Source organism: Apteryx mantelli, chromosome 15, assembly GCF_036417845.1.
Source record: "Apteryx mantelli isolate bAptMan1 chromosome 15, bAptMan1.hap1, whole genome shotgun sequence".
In the NCBI taxonomy this organism is placed as follows: Eukaryota; Metazoa; Chordata; class Aves; order Apterygiformes; family Apterygidae; genus Apteryx; species Apteryx mantelli.
The window spans coordinates 23,428,935-23,450,478 of NC_089992.1; the positions used below are offsets into that span (position 1 = coordinate 23,428,935).

Genomic DNA, 21,544 nt, shown 5'->3' on the forward strand with positions numbered 1-21,544 from the left:
GCCACTGCCTTAGCAGAGCTTTTATCCCAGCTGCTTATCACTCACAAACCAGTGCTGAGAGAAACAGTTTTAAGCAGCATGAATGAAACTGCAACACAGCACATTTCACTGGGATGCTGCTTCTGTCATCAGAGACTTTCATGGGAAAGTGCAACAGAATCAGCAGTTAGTTTAAGAGGTGAAGAAAGAGTACACAACTAAAGCTTCAGGCCTTCTCTACGCACCTGAAAAAAACCACAAAAGCCCAGAGGATTGAGATGTCAGTCTCAGGCTCCCTTGAGGAAGTCATCACTCAACACCTCACCAGGCCCTACCTCTTTGCAGCCTTGGTGGCCAACCAAAGCCCAGGCTGGTTTTGGTTCAGAGTTGGCAGAACCAGGCAGTGCTGCAATCCTGCTTGTTTACAGAGACTGAACAAAGTCCTGTTTCCTTGAACACAGCAGGAATCAGGTCCTTTGCTCATAACTCCAAACCATGTCCTAGAAAGGCCTCAGCCCAAAGTCCTCTCCTAGAGGTGAACAACTTGTGTGGCTGCAGACAGGGCTTCCCCGCGGCTTGCTCTTTCTGCTTCTTTTATACAGAAAGCATCAAACAAAACTTCCCTGCCCAGAGGCTCCCTGCACATACCTAGCCATGGGTGGGGACGTTGTCTGTGTTACGGGTGGAAGCTACGATTGCTTCAGCCCTCTGGTTCCTAAAAGGAACTTAACTGTTTCTTATATTTGCCCTGAAGGAAAGGTGGTTTCAGCAGGGTTTATCCCAAGCTGTAATGATATCAGGACCTGCCTCCAATTAGAAATTACAGCAATTATGCAGAGGATTATTTAGTGACACAATTAGTATCTGTTTTCACAGCACGATGAGACAGACTAGGAGTGGTGTTCTTCACAGATGAGCTCTTTGTGTGTTTTTCAGGCAGTTACCCCTGGCTGTTGTGAAGTGCTGGTTGTCATTGCCTCCGGCTCTACTTAGGCATGCATACATCTCTATTGCTGCCCAGGGTCTGCTCTACACATTTGCAAGACAAAGAATTAACTCCTTTTACTCAAGGATCTGCAAATACTTTGCAAGCATTAATTTAAGCCTTTCAAGGAGCCTGAATGGCCTATCGGTTTCTCCCTGTCTTTTACAGATCAACTCACTGAGATCGGTGCTAAGATCATAAGTGCCAGATCTGTGTGCTATCAGGTGACCCAACATAAATTCTGGCTCTAAAATGGGCACATTACCCCATTTCTGTTCAAATACCAGAGTTCACACCCTGCAGTGTATGCTTTATACTTTCTCGCTTACTCTACGGCGATGGAAGAAGCCAGACAATACCTGTCGAGGCTTTTGAAGCAAGCTCAAACTAGCAAAATAGGTTAACAAATGAACACTCATATCACATGGACACAGGGTTGTGATCCAGTATGAGGAACCCTAATGTCAGATTTACTTTATTGCCAAATCATAGACTAGGAGAGAGGATAAACTATTCCAACTATATGGGACATCCATAGCAGAGCTAGGAGGAGAACCCACAAGCTCTACCCACCAAGGCCTGGCAGTTGCAACTGCCAGAACACATATTTCTTTGTAAGTGCCAGAAACAATACCTGCTACAAAACTCATGGAAATCAAGAGGCATCTCTTCTGCTGCCTTCAATAAGCTTAAAGTAAAAACCTCTGATAGGTGGATAGCTGTCATCAGGCTAAGAATGTGAGCAAACCATGCAGGTTATACCACAAAGATTTCACTGGTGCAATCTAGCACCACCACTAGGAGACAAAATGCAAAACTCAGCCACTAGTATCACTATGGCCCTTCTTACTGCTACTGAGCCAGAAGCTCTGCTCACACAAGGCTTGTTCTGACTTTATCCCTAGAAGCTCTGAATTCTCAGCTCTCTTTCTGTGGAAGAGCCAAAAATGGGAAAGTTCAGAGGTTTTTATTTATGTGGAATAGATAAGGAAAGCAAACATACCCCGATAACCTCTTCCCTTGCGCTCAGCAGTTTGAAGGTTGCCCCCCATAAGCAGGATGCACATTCTGTGCTGAAGGCCTTACATTTGACTAGGTCTAGTTAAAAATAAACTTTCTGGTCAGCAGTGCTCTGTTGTGGTGATGTATACAACAGCCCCAGCTCGCTCCCATTCTCCCCTGGGGCAGGATCATGTTTCCAAGGAAAGGCTGGACTGGGGGAGCCCTGGCTGGTCTGGCCCACAGGCACAGGATTTCCCAATTTTTTCATGCCAGGCAGTTAATTTTCAAGCTGAAAAGGACTGTCATAGGCAAAGTCTGACTTCACCGCCTTGGGAAAATCCACCCTGGCTTTCCGCAAGAGCCCAGCCTCTTTGCTTCCTGACAAGTACCTAGATGGACAGGTGTCATTTTGGTTCACAGTTGATGTCTGCTTCCCTATCCAGTCCACAGATAGAAAAGGGCAAAGGCTAATTCAGGGACCAGACAGCTTCTTTCAGTCATTTTTTTTTTTCCCCACATCTGATAAAAACAGCACACAAATGCAACCATTTAGCTATGATGTTAAGCACAAACGCCCCCAAAACAGCTACAAGAGGCAATTCTTCAGCAGCAGAATTAAAAGCTCTCTTTTATTAAGTTCCCAGTGGGAAAATGCTTTTTGGATAGTGACTCCTGCTGGAAAGGTGAAGCCAGCACAGCTACAGACCATGCTTTGAAGACCAGTGATCTTTCACCACTCCATACTGATGGGCTGGAAGGGGCTGGTATTATTCCCACCACCAGCACTTTCACACCATCTCCTCTCTAGCTCCCCTTGGGGGGACTGCTGGATCTGGAACACACTGGCAAGTCCTTCTGCAACCTCCTAAGAAGGGATTGCACATGAAATACTTGGGGTTGACTAGCCTAGTGGAACGTTACTCCCTCTCTGTAAGATACCACAAAGTTTTCCCACACTAAAGATACTGCTCTTGGCTTCAGTTTCTGAAAGTCTGCAGTGATGTACCACATTTCAGTTCTGCACCAGCTGGAACACAACCGTCTCACTCCTCCGGTTGAAGAGCATGCTACAGGGACGCATGCCATCTCAACTCAGCTTCCTGTTGGTTTCATCTTCAAACCATCAGGGAGGGAAACAAACACAATTCACATGCCAAGCAATCAGCTCTGCGTTGGCAAGACCCGTTCTGCAAGGATCCTTTTCACATTCTCCACAATGGTCCACACTTCTGCCATGGCACCTCGACCTGGAGGGTAAGACCAAACGCACACTGTAACATCCAGGTCCCACGGAGACAGTACGAGCCACATGCTTCCCCTGTCCCACCTCCTCTCTTCTACACAGCAGTGTTGCAGCAAGTTACATACACAATAGTGGCACAGCACAGCAAGCCTGGGGTAAAGCTTGCTCTCACAGACACCACCTACTAGGCTGGACTCTGCCATTAACCAAAGGCCTCTAAGTATCCCTCATGTATTTCCCCATGACATGCCTAACAGAAAGCAACTGCAGATCCTGTGAGGAGGCCACAGGATCTGCTCAGTCCAGCTCAATCTGCATGGATTTTGTGGCATGGTTGAATGCCAACGGGGAGGAGGGTGAGAAGAGTACTCACATAGTCTGACTCCTAACTTAGATGTCTAAGAAGGAGCATGGGTTCCCCAGACAGTCAATGGAGAGAGGCCAGAAACCTCAAAAGGCAACTCATATGACTTTAATAAGTACCTCATGTTCTGAATCATCTCCAGAGGTGTCTGCATCTAACCCTTGACTGTGCAGGGAGCAGCATCTTACCTCACATTACTCCTGCGGTGGGTGTTCAAAAGTGACCAAAAGCAGCATGTTGGTAACAAGATACTCTATTTCCTCTTCTTTCTCCAGTGTGAACACACTCACATTGTATGTGTTCAGTATCTTTCTAAAATGGCTTTTGCCTATTAAAAAAACTTGCTGATTTCATACCATTCCAATGGCTCTGCAATTAGATCCACATTAGAGGCAAAGCTGTCCTGACTTTGCACTGCCTTGAATCTTGAGAGTAATTTTTGGAGAAGATTAAGTGCTGGACAGAACAAAATGTAAGAACTTTTCCTTTAGGACTGGTTAGTTGCCAGATGAACATCTAGTCTACACTGAAGCTGTTGCTTCCCTCTGAAGTAATTTTTTTTAACTTAAATTCAGAATTCTATGTCAGCAGAGATCTTTAAATCATCTTATCCAACCTACTGTACTACGTCACAGAACTCTGTCCATTCACTCCTCCAATATGCTCGGGGCTGAGGAAATATATTTTCCCCACCAGCATCTGTCTCCATTAGAAGATATAAAAAATGGAGTCTATTGATCTTTTGTTCTGGTGGTTAATTGCCCTAATTATTTCAAACAAATGCTTTGTCATCAGAAATTAGTTCTGGGAGGTTTTGTTTTCCCCTTTTTTTCCTAGACTGCTTACACAACTGCGTTAGTGAGTGTGCAGATGAGCAGCTAAACCAGCAGGCTTGAAAAGACAGCAACAACTTGAGGGCAGGGGAGAGACAGCGGAAGGGGAAAGGCAGTTCTAAACAGCAGGGAGAGGTGCTCTCCGTGGGCAGATGAGAGCACTGAATCTCACCGGGCTCTTCGTTTTCCAGAGTTACCTGAGCTTTGCCTGGGATAGAAGGCATAGCTGGTTATAACCTGTGAGTATCGGAGATGAAGAATGATGATTTTGGAAGGACAAGAGAATTGAGTCTCCCTGCAGAGCAAGATTGTCATTCTCCACTACAGGTCTTTCAGACCCGTAAATCCCAGGAGGTCTGAAGCATCATATAGATGAAAGGCAGGCAGGTTTGGGCAGCTCTGTCTCCTAATCTCAAGTGGAACTGCACTCGACAGGTCCTTCTAAACAACAGAAACTCCTTGACTGACTCCTCACAGTTAGGCAAAACTACATCCTTTGAGAGCATTTCCAAGGCCCACTTTTGTCCTCCATGACCCACATCCTCAACATCTTTGGCAATTCACAGCTGGATTTTTAGGTTTAGCTGAGCAAAAGCTTGCTAAGCAGCCTGTCTTACAGCACAGATCATGTCCACAGGTAAAAATCCTGCTGTCTGCAAGGCTCTAGAAATCCAGCCAAGGATGACGAAGACACTAACAGTTTGGAAGTGTTTTGCAAGGGCAAATTGCTGCAGGCCCAGGTGTGGTACAGTACCTCTTAAAGCTCTCTTTATATGGTGGGACATGGATATCATCAAGGCCCACAGCTGGTAGGTTACATTTAGTTATCCAATCAAGAAAACTTATTTTAATTTTCAACTCAATTTAGTTAGTCATTTTAACTCTTTTTTAGCTGGACATCTCTATGTCAAGGAACACTCACTTAGGGAGAAAAATTTATCAGGAAAAGCTCGTCTCATAGAAACTTGGTGACAGTCAGGATCTGGCCCACTTCAGGTGGGACCGGTGACACAAGTGGAGGAAAAGGAACCTCTTTTATAGCAATATAAACCACAATGTCAACAGTCAAAACTGGTGCAAACTGAATCTTTTTGCTTCTGAACCAGATGTTTGAGCTTTGCTACCTACCGCTTGGGTGGAAGCCAGGCAAACCCCTTTGTGGATGAAACCCATGAAACAGAAATTAGTCTGGAAGAAAAGGCCTTGGGGTGAAAGGCCTGAAAAAAGAGGGAAAGTAAGGAAGAAGTCATTGGTGGAAGCTGCTTTGGGTCTTCAGAGACCTAGAGTCCATTCCTGCTTTGCCACAGTTTTCCTACATACTGCCGGAAAATCCTGGCATTTTCCAACAGGAAAATCCTGTTGGAAGCTGACTCACAAACACAAGCAGAGTCAAGTCAGATGTGGCTACCACCACCCCAGCTGTCCGTACCACTACTTGAGGAGTTTGTCCCCACAGCAAGGATACGTGAACCGAATATGAAGCAGCTCCCAAATGACTGCCAGTGTAATGAGGTAACTCCTGATCAACGCTGGTTTACTTTGCCATTCTGAGCTGCAAACCGCAGCGATTCACATGCTGCTTCTCATGTGGCTCACACATCCCTGCCGCAAGGGCGGCAACCCCCAAGAAAGGGGCAGGGCAGAGCAGCAGAAGGTAAAAACCACGTTCACCATCCAACTCTGATCTGTTTGTGTTCGTGAGTCAACACACACGGCCCTTCTGTACCTCAGATCCCCATCTGTGAAAAGGGGACAACAACACAGCCTTGCCTCAGATGCATGGACCTGCAAGAATAAGCACGTTACCAATTATGAGGCACTCAGATGCCTACTACAGGAACAGAGACCCTATATATATACTAAAAAATATGAAGAAAAAGCATTAAAGACAAAGAAGATATGCCAGATGGCCTTTCCATATCTGCCAAAATGTCTGCAAGGAATGACCTCTTTTGGGCGTCTTCCCTTAACTTTATTACAAGTATGCAAGAAATTTGATGTAATGAGGTCTAAAACCCCAGCGGAAGCAAAATTGTCCAGGGCATTTTAACTAATGCCTGATTACTTGACTACACTTACCTAACTATAAATATTTCTTAATCTTCAGCTCCAAAATATATTCTCTAGATGCATTGCATCTACCTAAGAACTCAGAAACTATGAAAGCCAACCCTAGAATTTAAACATGAAGAACGCTTTAACACCCTTTCTTCACTATAGACTGTTTATTGAACTATCCGGAGTGGTTAAAATACTGCTATAGTTGGGATTGTTAAGTGAAAGTATAAATATATTACTGTGCAGATGATAACACAATTGCTATTATGGCTAGAACTGGGTGACATTTTTACAGACATTGTCCAAAAAAGATTGTCTGAATAAAAAAAGTGAATCCATTCATCCAAATTGCTTGTACAAAAATCCTTCCAAAAGTCTCCCAAAAGTCAAAACACCTTTAAGGCAGCTCCCAAAACACAAATGAGACCATTTTAATAGCAGAGCATAACATTACAAAGTCAAGTGAAACGGAATGTGACAACTTTCCCTACACTCCCCTCTTTCACCTCACTGACAAATCTGATGTCAAAACCCCAAATCAAAACTATATTGGGAAGCTGATATAGCTGAAAAGTAACCCGGGTAACAAACAACAACAAATATTAAATGCATGTCCAGCTACACCCTCAACCACATCTGCAAAGCATTTATCCTCACTGCGTGCTCTGAGGGATAAGATATTACCCCTATGTTAGAGATGAGGAACTGAAGCATGATGAAAACGGTCCACAGTCACAGTGTGAGTAGAGGGCAGGGTAGGGACACCCAAATCCCAGGCTGATACGCTCACCACAAAGCCTTTCTTCTTCTCAATCTACTCTCCTCTTGAATGGGTATTTCTTTTAAATATCAGGCCAATCTAATGGCCCGTTTGAAAGCCTGGCTTGGATAGTCTCATAATACTATCTAAGAATTAATGAACAAGATTAATAGAAACCAGCTGGCATAATGGCAAAACTTCAATTTGTTTGTATAAACCTTGGCAATGGAGTTACAGCACCTTCTCACCACAGTCCAACATTTTGAAGGGCACAGGGCAAGAGAAGGCACGCCCCTTCAGCGTAATGGGAGCACTTGCGCAGAAAAGCAGTCAGAAGACATGCAAAAGGACTGACCTTCATCTCCACACACTAGCTTCTTCACCACACAGGGGATCTCGGTGTAGCCAAAGCCCTTCAGCTGCTCCACCTGCTGAGCTGTGATGGGATGTTCCCACATGGCTGTGTTCATAGCTGGGCAGAAGAGCAGAGGTTTGCTCAGATCCCAAGCGCGGATTACACAGGTCTGCAAAAGAAGCCAAGAGTTTCAGCCCTGAGATGTGATTACTTTCCTCATTCCTTCTCATCACTTTGCTGCACAGAAGCCCTTTCCCAGCCTCAGTATCACTAGAGGGCCAAAATCCTCCATCTGTCAGTGCAGCTGGGCTAACCCGTGAGCAGATCCACAGGGCTGCTACTAATTTGTATTACATTCCAGCAAAGCTCATCTCTGACAGGGAAGAAGGGTGAGGGAAGCTACAAAAAGGATAGATCCCATCCTACGCCAGCTTGGAGCCAAGCAAACAGTCCAATCACTGGAGCAAACCAAGCTGGAACACAATGCGTGCAGACTGACAGCCCATGTGGGAGACCAAGAGAAGCTGAAGGGCGGCCACAGATCATATCAGCTAAAGCAAAATCCCCAGGCACCACTTCAGATAAGCCAGCTGTAGAGCTAAACACAAGAAGTTGGCAAGTGAGTCTTTCTAAGCAATATGCCAACTGGATCCAGAACTCCTCACAGAGGAAGCACTGCTGCTTCCAAGATACAAAATGAGGATAACAGGAACACATTTGGCCTGTTATAGAAGATGCTGGCAGATTACAAACCATCTAGCAGCTCCTGCATGCTGCAATGGATCATACCTGACTCTTCAGTGATATAGAGCTTCCAAACAACCTAGTATCACCTCGTCTCCTTTACAAGATAAATGACAGTTGTTCCTAAACAGTGCAACGTCCAGCAGTTTGCCTAGGCCTAACAGGGTCTAAATCATGCAAAGGGAGAGTCCCAAATAGCAATAGTTCACATCAGTCCCTGATAGAGGAACTCTGCCCAGTTAACACAGTACTTACAGGGTACTTACAGTACCCTGCCCATCCTTTTTTATGCCCTGTGATTTGAACCCTTCCTAGCACAGGGAAAGTCTGTTGGAATCTGTTCTGACTTGCCAACCAACCAGCACCTCCAACACTTGCTTTCCTTTCCTGAGGTTATCTCATCTCTCCACAAGGCTCTCCAAAAAGACCAGCAGGAGTTTTTGAAGCCATGTGTCACTAACACCCTTCCAGAGCTCTTCTGCTGTTATTGCTGTCACACACGTAGTACTAAGGGGACATAGAAGGACAAGACATTGCCTGCCCCTCTCAGAGCTCTTTCCAGCTTTTCCCACATCTCCGCTGACCTGCTCATACAACTGAGGGCTGTTGGTTTGGGTGTATTTTGTTCATTTATATGCACTCTCTCTTACCTGAACAACTAAGTTGGTTGTGTAGGGCTCCCTGGCCAGGCTCCTACTTTCAGGTGTGATACACTGCCTGCCATTCCTAGTTCTCACTGAAGGGTGACGCACCACAGCAGCATTTGCAGATCTGCAGATTTATGGCAGATCTTCTGGGTGGTTAAAAGCCTGTTTCTTTTCCTAATGAACCCCTAATGCCTGGACACAAAAGATTCAGCTCCACTTAAGTTCCCCATCACCAAGCAGAGAGGCACACTCTTTTAACGCATTTTACGATCTGCCTTTTTGCCAGAGCCACCTTCAATACCAGAAAACATGCCTGAACAAGCAAAAAGCCCTACAGCTGAAAATGGAAGGTAAATAAGTGTGTGCATGTTTGAATTTCTGTGCTATGCAGTTAGGTGAGGGAGGAGGTAAGGTAGCAGGAAGTAAACAATTTTATCTGATCTCACAGGTGTCTTTCTAGATTGCATCTAAAAAATGCAGAGAGGAACCCGTGTGTGAGTGTGTGTGTGTGCACATGACAGAGACAGGGTGGAGGTAAAAGGGGAGAAATATCACCCATCAGAAAAAGCAGGAAAGGCAAAGCAGGGAGTGGGGAATAATGCGAGAGCCAAGGAGAGCCCAGGAGTGGAAAGGGATGTAGGTCAGGGAAATGAAGAAAGACAGCATGTTTGAGAAGGAATAGGGGAAGCACACTAGAGGAAGAGACATGTACTGTATACAAAGTGGCAGCAGAACACGCAAGTAGTCCCACTGCTCTTGGTGCTGTAGAGTCTAAGAGTTTCCAGGGAAAGAAAGGCCAGAGAGATGAGGAGGGGAGAGAACTTAGAGGCTGTTCTCAGTCAGAGCTCCAGATACTCACCAGCAGGTTGTCACAGATGCCATTCGCTAGCTTTGCCAGCGTGTTTGCATCAAGAGGGGCCACCAACATGAGGTCAGCCCACCGTCTGAGGTCGATGTGCAGGACCGGGTCCGAACGGCCTTTCCACAGCTGTGGATGAGACAAGATGAAGACTGCAGAACACTCTGATGCACGCTGTGAACAATTTGCACCTTATCAATCCCACATGTGTAACTACCATGCAGACTTAAGGGGAAAGAATTATGCACACATCAAGCCAGATCTGACAGCAAGGGGGGAATGGGGGACTGTAGCCACAGTGCTCACTTTTCTGACTTCTCTCCTCCTCCAGCAAAGGTTGTATCACAGCAGTGCTTAGGAAGCAGAGTTAACAGGCAGTGCCAATGTGCTGGCTGCTCTACAAGTATCCTTCCCCCACAAGGGCAGCAACTTACACATCCAACAACCACAGACTTCAGCTCACAGGAAAAAGCTCTCTCCATCCACCTCCCATTCATATCATCCCTCAGCTTCAGAAATGTTCACAAAAGCTTCCTCAACACGTAGCATGTGTGAGCGGGGAAAGAGCGCCATAGTATCAGCCAACTGAAGCCAGACAGGACCAAACCAGGTGTAGCATTTTCTGAGCAATCCATGTGATTTAGAAGAGTGAGGTTTCTTTAAAGTGCTCTAAGCACTTTGATGCCTTCCACTGGCTTTAAAGGGGATTTAGGTCTCTAACTATACAAGTCATTTTCAATTAGGATGCATGCTCCTAAGCCATTTACACACAATAGCAAAGTAAACCCTCATGACTACAGTAGGAAAAAATCCCATTGGCTTTCTCCAGGATGAACTAGATTTAGCCTACTGGGCTCTTCCTTGCTCTCTTGGCTCTAAGGAAACACTTTTTCACCAGAGCTCTGTGTTGCTCAAGGGAGCTCTTGTACTTTCGTAAGAGCACACACAGTTAGCTGGTAAAGTGTCAAGAGAGGCGGCAAACAGCATTAGGTGTTTAATCCCCAGAGGCCACGCACAACCACAGGCCAGCGAGAGGTGTGTCAGGGCCACAGACTGTTCCTTCTTTGAGTCACTGGAAACCACAACAAAAAGGCAGCATCCGGAAAGCTGGCGCTCCCTGAAACCTTTCCCAGCTCCTCCACTCACTCTTCTTTTTTCTAGAAACACTAAAGTTTGTAGTTTTATTTTCAAAATGAAGTTCTCACACACAGATGCCGATAGGACTTCTTGTCTGCCATTCTGTCAGAATGGCCTGTTATAATGGCTCCATGTCCCCTTTCCAGCTCTGCCAACAGACCTCACAGATAACTTTGGGGTTCCCCACTGTGGTGGAGCGCAACTACCCCCCCTCCCCTTATCTTGGGCCCAGCTGACCACAAATAACTGACAACGCCCAGTGCTGACCAGGAGGAACTAGGTGATACTGGTTGCAACTGGTGAGGCCAGAAACGGGCATGAGGTCAGCAAAAAGGTATCTTTTCCCCAACACGGCATGAGATCAGCAAGAAAGGTACATCTCCACACCAAATATTGTACGATCACGAGTCAAACTCCGTGCCCATAAATAGCGTTGCAGCCTAGAGCCCACTGAGCTCTCCTGCACGGCAGCAGGCTGCAGGGCGGTGAACACCCCCTTGAGTTGGGACGCTTCTCAAGGTTACTCTCTGGGAGTTAAGAGAACCTCTGACAAGAAACCGTTGGAGAGGTAAGAAACCAAGACTCGGGCAATAATAAACGTGCAGTAAGATTCGCTTGCTATGACTACACTGTATCGCCATCTTCAATAAATTTGTTTGCAATAAACCCAGAGTTAATATCTCCCCACCCTGTGAAATCCACAGATAACTTTGTCTGGAACTATAGTACCCTGGGACCCAAAAGATCTCCACCAGTTTCCTATACCAACTGGAAAGCTTCCTGGCCATTGCCACTAACATGCTTCTCTGCACATAAAAGCGATGCTTGCTTACGAGCGTATTAGCAAGTGTACTGGTAATGAGTAGATCACCTTGCACTCTCTCAGACCAGTACTGCAAAGCTGAAAAAAAACATGCAGAAAAACAAATGTGGATGTTTATACAGTGAATCTCTCTGTCCTTAGGGAGTCTCAAAGCATGTCAGCAAAACTGCAGTCAAGAGAAGAAGACATTTTACAAAGCTTGGAGATGTCTGCAACCCTGACATCTGGGTTCCTCCTTACTGGAATGGAAACGTGTGACAGCCTCAGCTCATGCTGAAGAATCTGTAGAAAGGGCCCAGAAAGATGCCAGAGGCCACTGTCACTGCAGGATCCTGTAGGGTGCTTTCATCCATAACTCATTTGAGGGGAAAACTTGTGAATAAGGTCAAGCTGATCTTAGACCCCTCTGTAGACACGAAAGGACAATGAACTAGTCTCTTCTGTGTATGTGCCCCAGCAGATGCAGACAACTGAGATAAATGCCACTTCCACCAGGAGAACTTCTCTCAGTTCCAGACACCTTTTACACTGGTGCAAGACATCTCCAGGAACTGGACTTCATCTACACCACTAAACCAGGCTGGCCCTACTAGCCCAAAGCTCTCCAAAGAGACCCGATCCTACAACCAAATCAGACATGTCACACCAACCTTTTTCTTCCCCTCCTGAGTCACAGGCAGATTCTGAAAATGCAGAGTAAGAAGTTGTAATACACAGTGGCGCCCAGGGTGACCCACAGTCAGACACCAAGCTAGGTTTTAAAGCAGTCCAAATAGTTTTGTGAGGCGTCCATAGATTTAGAACAGGTAGTAATAAGGAGGATTAAGCTGCTGCCTTTGTGACAAGTATGACTCACGACAATCGCCTAACACCCTCACCACGGCTCTGCAATGGCTTTTTTGACATTTCCTGACACTCCTCTGACAGTTGTGGATAGCTGATGAGCCCAATGTGGTAAAAGACCACTTCTTCCCATATAGCCTGCTGCAAGTCTGCTGGGGTGGTGCAAAGCTCTCTGGTACAGTCAGGGCAGTCCTCTTCATCCTGCTTTACAACACGGCTGGAACCATGTTCTTTGAAAGCCATATTCCAAAGCATACGTTACTACAATAAAGATGCAAACCCTGGCCCAGGATAAAAAAAGGAAAAAAAAAAAGAAAAGAAAAAAAAGGTCTCTTGCAAAGGAACTTGAAGGAAAACTTCTATTTGCTGTTCAGCACCTGAACAAGTTTCTAAGTGAATCCCCCAGGGAGTCTGTTTTTTTTCTGAAGCATGACCCACTGGCCATTGCTGGAAGCAGAAAGCACGAGTGCATGACAAAACTACTTGAACCACAAAACTACTTGAACCACAAAACACGTGGCTAGTGAGGGCAGGAGAAGAGCCCTTGCAATCTCCAATGGAAGAACAACCCACCTGCCATTCATCCACATCACTGTAGAGGGTGACAGGAATCTCCTGGGCATTGTAGAAATGCTTTGCTCTCTCAGTAGTGACCACCTTCACTTCAAGCTAATCAGAAGAGAAAGGGAAAGAAAGAACAGTTACAACTTGAGAACAATCCTCTAAAGCTGGGTAGAGGAGGAGGGCTTGAGTGGCAAAGACTGAGAAGTGTGTGGATTCTCAGAGGACTTTCCCCTACTGCGCACAGTGCATAACTGCACCTATTTTTAGCTGAAAGGTCACGCCACTGCAGGTGTTCATGGGAGATGAACATTCATTTCATTTCCACCCTGAAACAGGCAGGTGATTAGTCACTGTCTGCCAAACATGTCCACGGCCAGTTCACGGCGGGGACAGCAAAGAGGACAGAACAGATCAGAACTGAGATGCAGTTCAGCACAGAACTTCAAAGAGACAGTAAGAAGCAGCAAACCAAAGTCTGTGAAAGATGTCTTTTAATCACTAAATACACCTGCAAAAGGGAGTAGGAGAGCATCTTGCCTTAGTGGAGTCTCTTAACCACAGCACAAAGGGCTGCTGCAAGGTGGCATGCCTACATGGGGTTTGCAGGATCACTCTTCCCACACTCGGAGCCAAGGGAAAGCACCATGAACACACAGCGCTGAGCGATCATAAGTCCTACTGAGAGACAGGTGGGCTAGCTGGGGCTCAGCACCACCAGCGCAAAGTAAGCCCACCTCTGCTGCACAAGGCTTCACAAGAAACAATGCCTCAAAGTTCTTGTTTCCTGGGGCTATTTTGGAATAGCAGAATTTTAGTTTACTAACACCTACCTTTAGATGCTATGAAAGTGATAAAACCCCAATATACCAGTGCTTCTGCTTTGGGAGACTGAATATGATACCTTGGTCCAACAGATTATGTCGGCTTTTTCCTTCAGTTTGTCTGTCTCTGTCTCTATGCCTCTGTCTCTCTGGATAAGAGTGCTACCTTCTCGTGCCAAAGCTGGGGAAGTAACTACAGACTACTGGTTATATTTTTACAACCATGTTAATCCGACCTGCTCCAACCTGGGGTAAAAATACCAGAAGGAAATGTGGGGTAGTGTCTTCTAGCTGTTGTCCCTACCAAGGCAAGCTGTAGGAAAGAGGAAAACCTCTGTGTAGCTATGTTCATAGCACAGAGCATCTTTGCAGCCAAAGCAGTCAACCAATGGCTTCCACATAGAAAAGGAGAGAGGGTAAAAGTATGTAAGTATTCTCTCTGATATCTTAGATAAATCTGTCTGCCTTGTTGAAAGGCAGCTGAAGTTTCAGTGATATGGTAGATACTGGGGAAATTCTTTCAGGTTCCCTGGACATTTATTTGATGGGAACAGTTATGAGGTGGTAAGATGCCCTGTGACATGAGATCCTTTTATTTCCTCCTGCAGAAATCTTACCAAGTGAAATTTGCCCATTTGTTCTGGTTTCTACAAGTCCCATAACCTGCTCAAAGCTGTAGCTCTGACAAACGTCACAAAGAGCTACTTAGCACACCTCAGGAATCGGAGGTGTTCTGCACACACCGGGATCAACTGCAAAGCAGAGCCAGCGTCAGACTGGCTGTACATTGTGTCGATCACCTGCACAGTGCATGCAACTTTATTTCTACCCGCAATTCCTCCAAAGGACATGCCTTAAAACCGGTCAATACACTGGCCAACACATGGCAGGAATGCTCCAAAAAGACTGTTAATGTGGAAGACACCTCAGGACACAATTATACAACCCAAGGAACATGAGGACCTATACCAGCTGAAAAAGATTTTGCCCTATACTCCAGATATACCATCCACTTGTGCTCACACTGGCACCTGTAGGGCAATGCTGTGAAGCAGATCAGTGAACTGATCACAGCGAAAAACAGTGCAACCCACTACATGGCTCTACTCACCCAACAGAGCGGCAAAGGAGAAACTGGCCTCACCAACAAATCCCTCCCACTCAAAAATTGTGGCCTGAGGCACAAAAGTGATGAAGTAGTCAGTGCGTGCATTCTTGCTAAAACAGACTGCTCAAAACCTCCAACCTCTAAGAAGCTATCTTCAACAACAGTGGTTGAAGTGACAAAACATGTTAACCTATCTCCCCAACACTATCTATTCTACTGCCAGGCAACTCCTAAGAAGGGAGCAGTGCTGATTATATGCACCCTACATAACTAGAATAACAGCTTGGAGCAGCAGAAACCCCAGCCTTAAAATATCACTGTCTTTGGTAATTTTTCCCATTTCCTGCAGAAAAAGTACTGGAAAATTTAGCTGCACATAATACCTATATTTGGTACTGTATGCTTGGTTCTTTGACTCTTCTGAAAGTTCTGCTCTTTTTCTAAGGATCCCGTCTGGATGTCAGAGTCATATTTCTAGCTCTTTCCAGCGTGAAGTTCATATTCACAGCAAATCAGCATTACTTCTGTATTAACTTCACTCTGCAGAAAGCTGTTGGAGCCAAACAGCAACACCAGCAAAGGTGCTAATGCTGCTCTCTGCTATCCCAGAGGCTTCAATGAGGCGCTAACCTTACAGTCTGCAAGGTACTATTTATATGGTGACTTCAAAAAGCAACACGCACTTTAAAGGTACTTGTCTGCTCTCTGAAATGGTACTGCTGTAACTGAGGCCAGGTCCACACTAAGTTTTCACCAGTAATGTTTGTTAGTGGTGTTCTTATTTTAGTTAACCATAACAATGTGAGGATTTTTAGATGATACAACTCTATCTAGCTCATGAGAGATTTTGTTGCTTGCTACTTCAACCACCCCAGCACTGAAAATTTTCAAAGCTAAGCCAGAAGTGCTTATCTAAGGCTAAAGGAGATAGAAAAATCCCCCAAAAGACACTCTTCCTTTTTTAGATAGTTTCCCAATCATCTCTGGTTTTAAAAATACACATTTCTTACGAGGCATAAGCCCAGGACAGGGAATAGGTGGGTACGGAGTACTGCATCCAAGCCGTTATGAGTTCGAGCGTATCAGAAGGACGTTCAATGCCTCCAAGTAGTGGTGGTGATTCTGCTGCTCCCCATGGCAAGCTGCTCTAGCAGTTAAATATTCTCTCTGATTAAAGTTTTTGTGGTGGGGTGGGCTCCTGGATCCCTTGTTCTGAGCAAGTCCTTCAAGTCCCTCCAGCTATGTTGGAAAGAGATCAGTGTTCTCAAGATCACTTTAGCCTACATAGTTTTTCCTTCTGTTTATCTGGCACACCCTCTGTTTGCCTGTGGATATATCTCTGCTTATACAGCACAGTCAGTCTAGCCACACTCAAACTCCTTTATTGGAGACAGTTTAGAATAGTTAAGAGTTCTCGTACTTGCATGGTTTAAGCCAGTTCTCCAGAATAAACTTTATTTGCAAAACTGCTTTCTTGTTTTCATGCATTTTTGCTGGCCTCTGCTGTCACAACTGTCGCTTGAGGAAAGGGTGCACATATGACTTTTTCATATCTTTCCCTGTTTTGACAGCAAAATCTTTAAACCCAGACCCAACTTTAGTAACAACTGCTACAGAAGAGGATGGTCAGCTTCCATGTTAAACTGCACCAACAAGCTGAGGTAGACACTATCTGGCAGGAGTGCAGCGAAATCACATGATATGCAATTTGAACCCAGAAGTCCAGATGACATCTTGAAGCTTCAAGAACAACGGGTTTGACCCAGAGAAAGGTTTATTGTTTCCTTTCTTTATGGCTAAATGATAACCTGCCAATCCATTTTTTGTTATTATTTTCCTGCCAGGCCCTTCAAAAATATTAGGCCTCAGATATAGTATGCGTGAGAGTCTAGCGTAATCATGAGAATTACCCAGTAGTCCTGATAATACAGTATGTTTTGTCTCCCCACAACAACAGATGCAAGGGTAACAAACTGAAAAATGTAAGCTGATGCAGTACTAACTTCCCAGATCTTCAGAGAGTTTAAATGAAAGGCAGTAAGACGCAGTCACTTCCACTATCCATCTCCAGGAGATGTTAAATGAGTGCAAAATTCACACCACCAAGTTGTTCACTGAAAATCATTTTAGCAGAAATATCAAATTAAACTAACAACTCCAAATTCAAACCTCTGATTACATTTCCTTGGGTATCAAAAACCTTACTCTACTTCTGCCCTGCCTCACTGACAGTTTTTTAGGAAGTTCTGCTGTGTCCATAAAGAAATTAATGCAATGGGCTTGTGCAGGATTTACCAAACTCAATGGAAAAGTTACATTGACTTCAGCAGGCTTTAGATCAGGCCTTGAAATCACATCAGAAGTGAGTAAATAAGTACATATAATTTATTACAAAGTAAATACCAGAAGCCCCTGAACTGACTGGATATTTGACTTTCACTTTTTATGCAATGAAAGCCTAAAACCAGTGGCCACAAAGCCTGCAATGATGTCCTAGCACCCATGGGCCTTCGCACAGAATTTAGGACCAGCTTTCTGCAGTTTTTAATTATGAATCAAATGCTCACAGAGAAGGAATGCGTTTGATCTAGATTTCTATGGAGTGGATCATTTACCTTCTTCCTGTCAACTGCAAAAAAGGGTGATCCAAGTACCAAGAGCAAAAAAATAATAATAAAAAAAAATCCAAGAGTATCTGTGAGGAACTTGGTATGTCTTGAGGTCGAGCCACACATGAAGATCCAGGAGACAGGGACAGGATTAGAGGAAGATGCAGTTCCCACATGTAGTGGGTGAACAGCGGAAGACTGGCGAGGAGACAGGAGCATGTTGACCAATCAATTATTCCAGCTGCCAAAACACTTGGTGTGCAGAACCCATAAGGAATGGCAGGTTGCAACCCTTACACTTGTGCCACCTAGGTGTCAGTCTGCACTTGTGTATTCCTAAAGAATTACTGCTTCCCTTGCTACCTGTAGCACATGCGCAGTACCCCATATTGTAACTTATTAATTTGCCTTAAACCCATGCCCCACCCCGGAACTCACCATGGGCTGATGCTCTGCAGTGCCTGGGACAGCCCTGTTGCTTCCCCTCATGGTTTGGGGATTTCAAGGTAATAAACATCTAATAACCTTACTCCAGTGGTGTCTTCTACCTCTGCATATTCCAAGCGTCTGTTACTGCCGTTAACACCACATATCCTGCATCCCTCATCAACTGCCGGAGCTGGTTCTGGGTCTAGCCACCTACTCCCTCTGCATCGTTTGTCTTTGACCCCCTTAGCCCAGGCTAGGTCCATTAGCCTCACTAATCATTGCAGGTCAAGTAATAAATTAACGGAGGCCCCCCTCTGCAACCTGCAATGCCAGCTGAATTGTCCTTCCAACAGCTGGCAGAGATGGACAGCACAGGTACGCTGGCAGCTCTCCACACCTTCAGTGTCCTTTCCGGCTTGGATATCAGCATCAACCAGCTACTTCAGAATTACTCAGGGAATATGATCTGTCTTCTGACTCCCTTTTTAATGCATCTGTAGCTCTGAGGCTAAGCTTCCCAAATCATCCAAAAGGATATTCATTAAGCATTCTAACCAGTGTATCTGGATATTTAAGTGCACACTTCCCCCTCACACACACACTTTCATTTCACTGCTCCAAAACAGATGATTCATTTCTTAAAGGTTTCTGCATTTTCCTCTTTATTCTTTTGCTTTATTCTAAAGCAAAAGTTAACCACATTTTCTTCCCTGCTTTTAGTCAGTAGTGGCCTCTGCTGGACACTTCTGTTACTCCAAACAATAAACTCCTGTAAAAAAGTATACAGATACATATACTGGCTTGTATTTTCTATTTCTTTTTTACAAGATCTGTTTTCCCTTGTAAATCCCACATTTCAGCTTCTGAAAATTGCAAGATCTTAATTCAAGATTTCAAGTTCCAGAAAGCATCTACTTTGTGTCTGTAGCCAGATCTGCTAATTTGCCTGAGAAGGACATATTCCAAAAAAACCACAACAAACAAACAAACAAAAAACCACCAAAAACAAACCAAGAAACTATTCAATCATTTTTGAGCAAATTAAACAAGCTGAACTGGAACAAGCTACTTTCATATTCCAGAATTTAAATGTCTGCCCATGGAATTATTCAGGAATAGCTATTGCCTTTTAAACTGACACCTTACCTGATTCCAAACTCACATTTAAGTGTAGAAAAGTCTAAAATGATAGGAAAAGTTTTTAATTGACATTTAAAAACAGGAGGAAAACCCCACAACAAATCTTCAAACTTCAGGGCTCAAAGCCAGCAGGAACTCTGCATTTCAACAGAGGCCATCCAAACTCTACTAGAAATAGAAACAGGGTAACACCAACTTCACAATATTTCTACCAACATGAGATTTACTCACCCCAGGGATTTCCAGCAACTGAGAGATGAGGAGAGGCAGTTTCAGGGCAGCCACACTTCCAGTCACACCCACCAGGACACGGTATTTTTTCTGTGGCACAGATGAGCTATTTTCTGAAGGAGACTGTGGGCCTGGAAGTGATAAGGGCTCCATGGTCCAATCAAAATCTACAAGCATGGAGAAAGAAACAAACTTTACTAAGCATCCTTCCAACTTTGGGGTTGATTTAGCTAGTAACAATTGCACTGGGAAACTTATTTACTTATTTATTCCTTAATTACTTATTTACTTCTTTTCTGACAACTCCAAAGCACAGCGTGAAATCCATCTTCAATCTGGAACACTCCATCTAAATCACACAAATGTCAAGATGCTCTCATTAAGCAGGTGCAGTGTTCTGTCCCAGGGACAATCAAATTAGCAGAGGTTGTATATACTGAAATTAAGTATGCATTTGCTATACCTATATCTATGCTTGCTAGCTTTAAGCTAGTAGACTAGTACAGCAGGGTTCCAGCAACAACATATTCCCAAGGGCACGGACTTCAGCCTGGCCTATGCAGGACCCAGAGTAATTCAGTTGGGTGCCAAACATTTAGGCCCCAATTTGCAAAGCTTTTAAGCATCGGCTGACCTTTAAGCATGGGAGCAGTCCAGTCCTCCTATTTCTTTTAACTACACTTTATTTTAGGATATCAGTAAGCAAAGCGTTAAAACTACAAAAGTAGGCCATTCATTTGTTCTGGTAAAGTCAACAGCCCTAAAAACAAAGACACAATCTTGCATGTTCAACATGGCACAGAATTTACAACACACCTTTCCTGCTGACTGCAGGGAAGACGGAAGACAGGCAACTCAGTTGAGCTGGTCTCCCTCCACGCTCTGATAAGTAATAAGTGCAGGGAGACATTTCAGTAAGTAACGTTTTTTGGGCCATCAGGCAAGCAGCATCACCTTACTGCCTGCTGTATCACTACTTTATGTTTATACCAGCACCAAAATTACTCTCAATGATTGTTTCTCCTTGATATAGCAGATGGGAAAAAACAAAACAACAAAAGAAAAAAAACAGTCAACCAATAAAATGCAGAACAAAAGAGCCAAAATATGAAAACAGTTTCCTTTTTCCATGCTCTGCTTAGAATTAATCTGTTTAGCTTGGGCCCCTGAGGCTTCTCACCGTGTTTGTAAAAAACCTACTACGAGACGAGCACAATTTCAGCTTGGGCTTCTAAGCACTTATTAGCAAGAGCAATCAGAGAAAAAGAAAATCAACATGCATATTTGCTAGGGTATCTCAGGACTATAGTAATACTTCACATGGCTGTCTGTATCTAATTAAAGTCATCACAGATTACTCACCTGATACACATCTCATTTGATTACCAAATGACAATGAATTCACCAAAACATCCACATTCTAAACTTTGGGAAATAAGACATAACAGGTATCTTTTAAAAAGAACTATTAAGTTTCAATATTAATGATAAAGTGTGATATTCTGGGGAGCACTTTTCTCTTATTGAAACACAGCTCCAGAAAATTAACTGAAGAACAAAATAATGAGAAAGCAAGCAATTTATAATTCTACTCGCTCATTTCATTACTTTTTAAATATAGCCCCGAAAACACTTCGAAAAGGCGGTCAAGGTGGACCGCAGAGCGAAGGGATCCTGGGGATTTCGGGAATACGAACAAGCAATATTTACAGCGATAAGCACGTGCGGGGGGGCGGTAACGCGTTATTACGGTAACGCGTTACGACGCCGCCAGACGCGCACCAAGAGCCCCGCGAGCGCGTCGCAGCTACGGGACCCCTCCGCGAACGGCGCCGGCGCGAGGGGCGAGGCCCCGGGGGGGCCCCGCGGGGGTGTCCGGTGTCCGCAGCCCGAGCCGCGCGGGGCCGCCGCAGAGCTCGGCCCTACTCACCGCCCGCCGCCGCCACCCCCCGCGGCGTCGCCCAGCAACAAGCGCGCGACCTGCGCCGGAAGGACAAGGGCCCGATGGGA

General features: G+C 44.8%; 1 protein-coding gene across 11 annotated transcripts; it reads right to left on the reverse strand.

Moving 5' to 3' along the window:
- Positions 1–416: 416 nt before the first annotated feature.
- On the reverse strand, positions 417–21,490 carry PPCDC (phosphopantothenoylcysteine decarboxylase). Of its 11 annotated transcripts, none has more exons than XM_067305565.1 (8): positions 21,143–21,346; positions 20,897–20,959; positions 19,824–19,883; positions 19,535–19,701; positions 13,206–13,301; positions 9,830–9,958; positions 7,580–7,748; positions 5,455–5,623 (listed from the first exon to the last, which is right to left on the reverse strand). In XM_067305565.1, the coding sequence occupies exons 2-8, from the start codon at positions 20,910–20,912 to the stop codon at positions 5,472–5,474; spliced, it is 789 nt and encodes a 262-aa protein (XP_067161666.1). In that variant the 5' UTR covers positions 20,913–20,959; positions 21,143–21,346; the 3' UTR covers positions 5,455–5,471. The 11 variants fall into 11 exon arrangements, with proteins under 11 accessions (XP_013812690.1, XP_067161666.1, XP_067161669.1 ...); XM_067305568.1 differs by lacking the exon at positions 20,897–20,959 and adding an exon at positions 20,351–20,416 and having other exon boundaries at positions 21,317–21,323; XM_067305563.1 differs by lacking the exon at positions 20,897–20,959 and adding an exon at positions 20,351–20,557 and having other exon boundaries at positions 21,245–21,254.
- Positions 21,491–21,544: the final 54 nt, after the last annotated feature.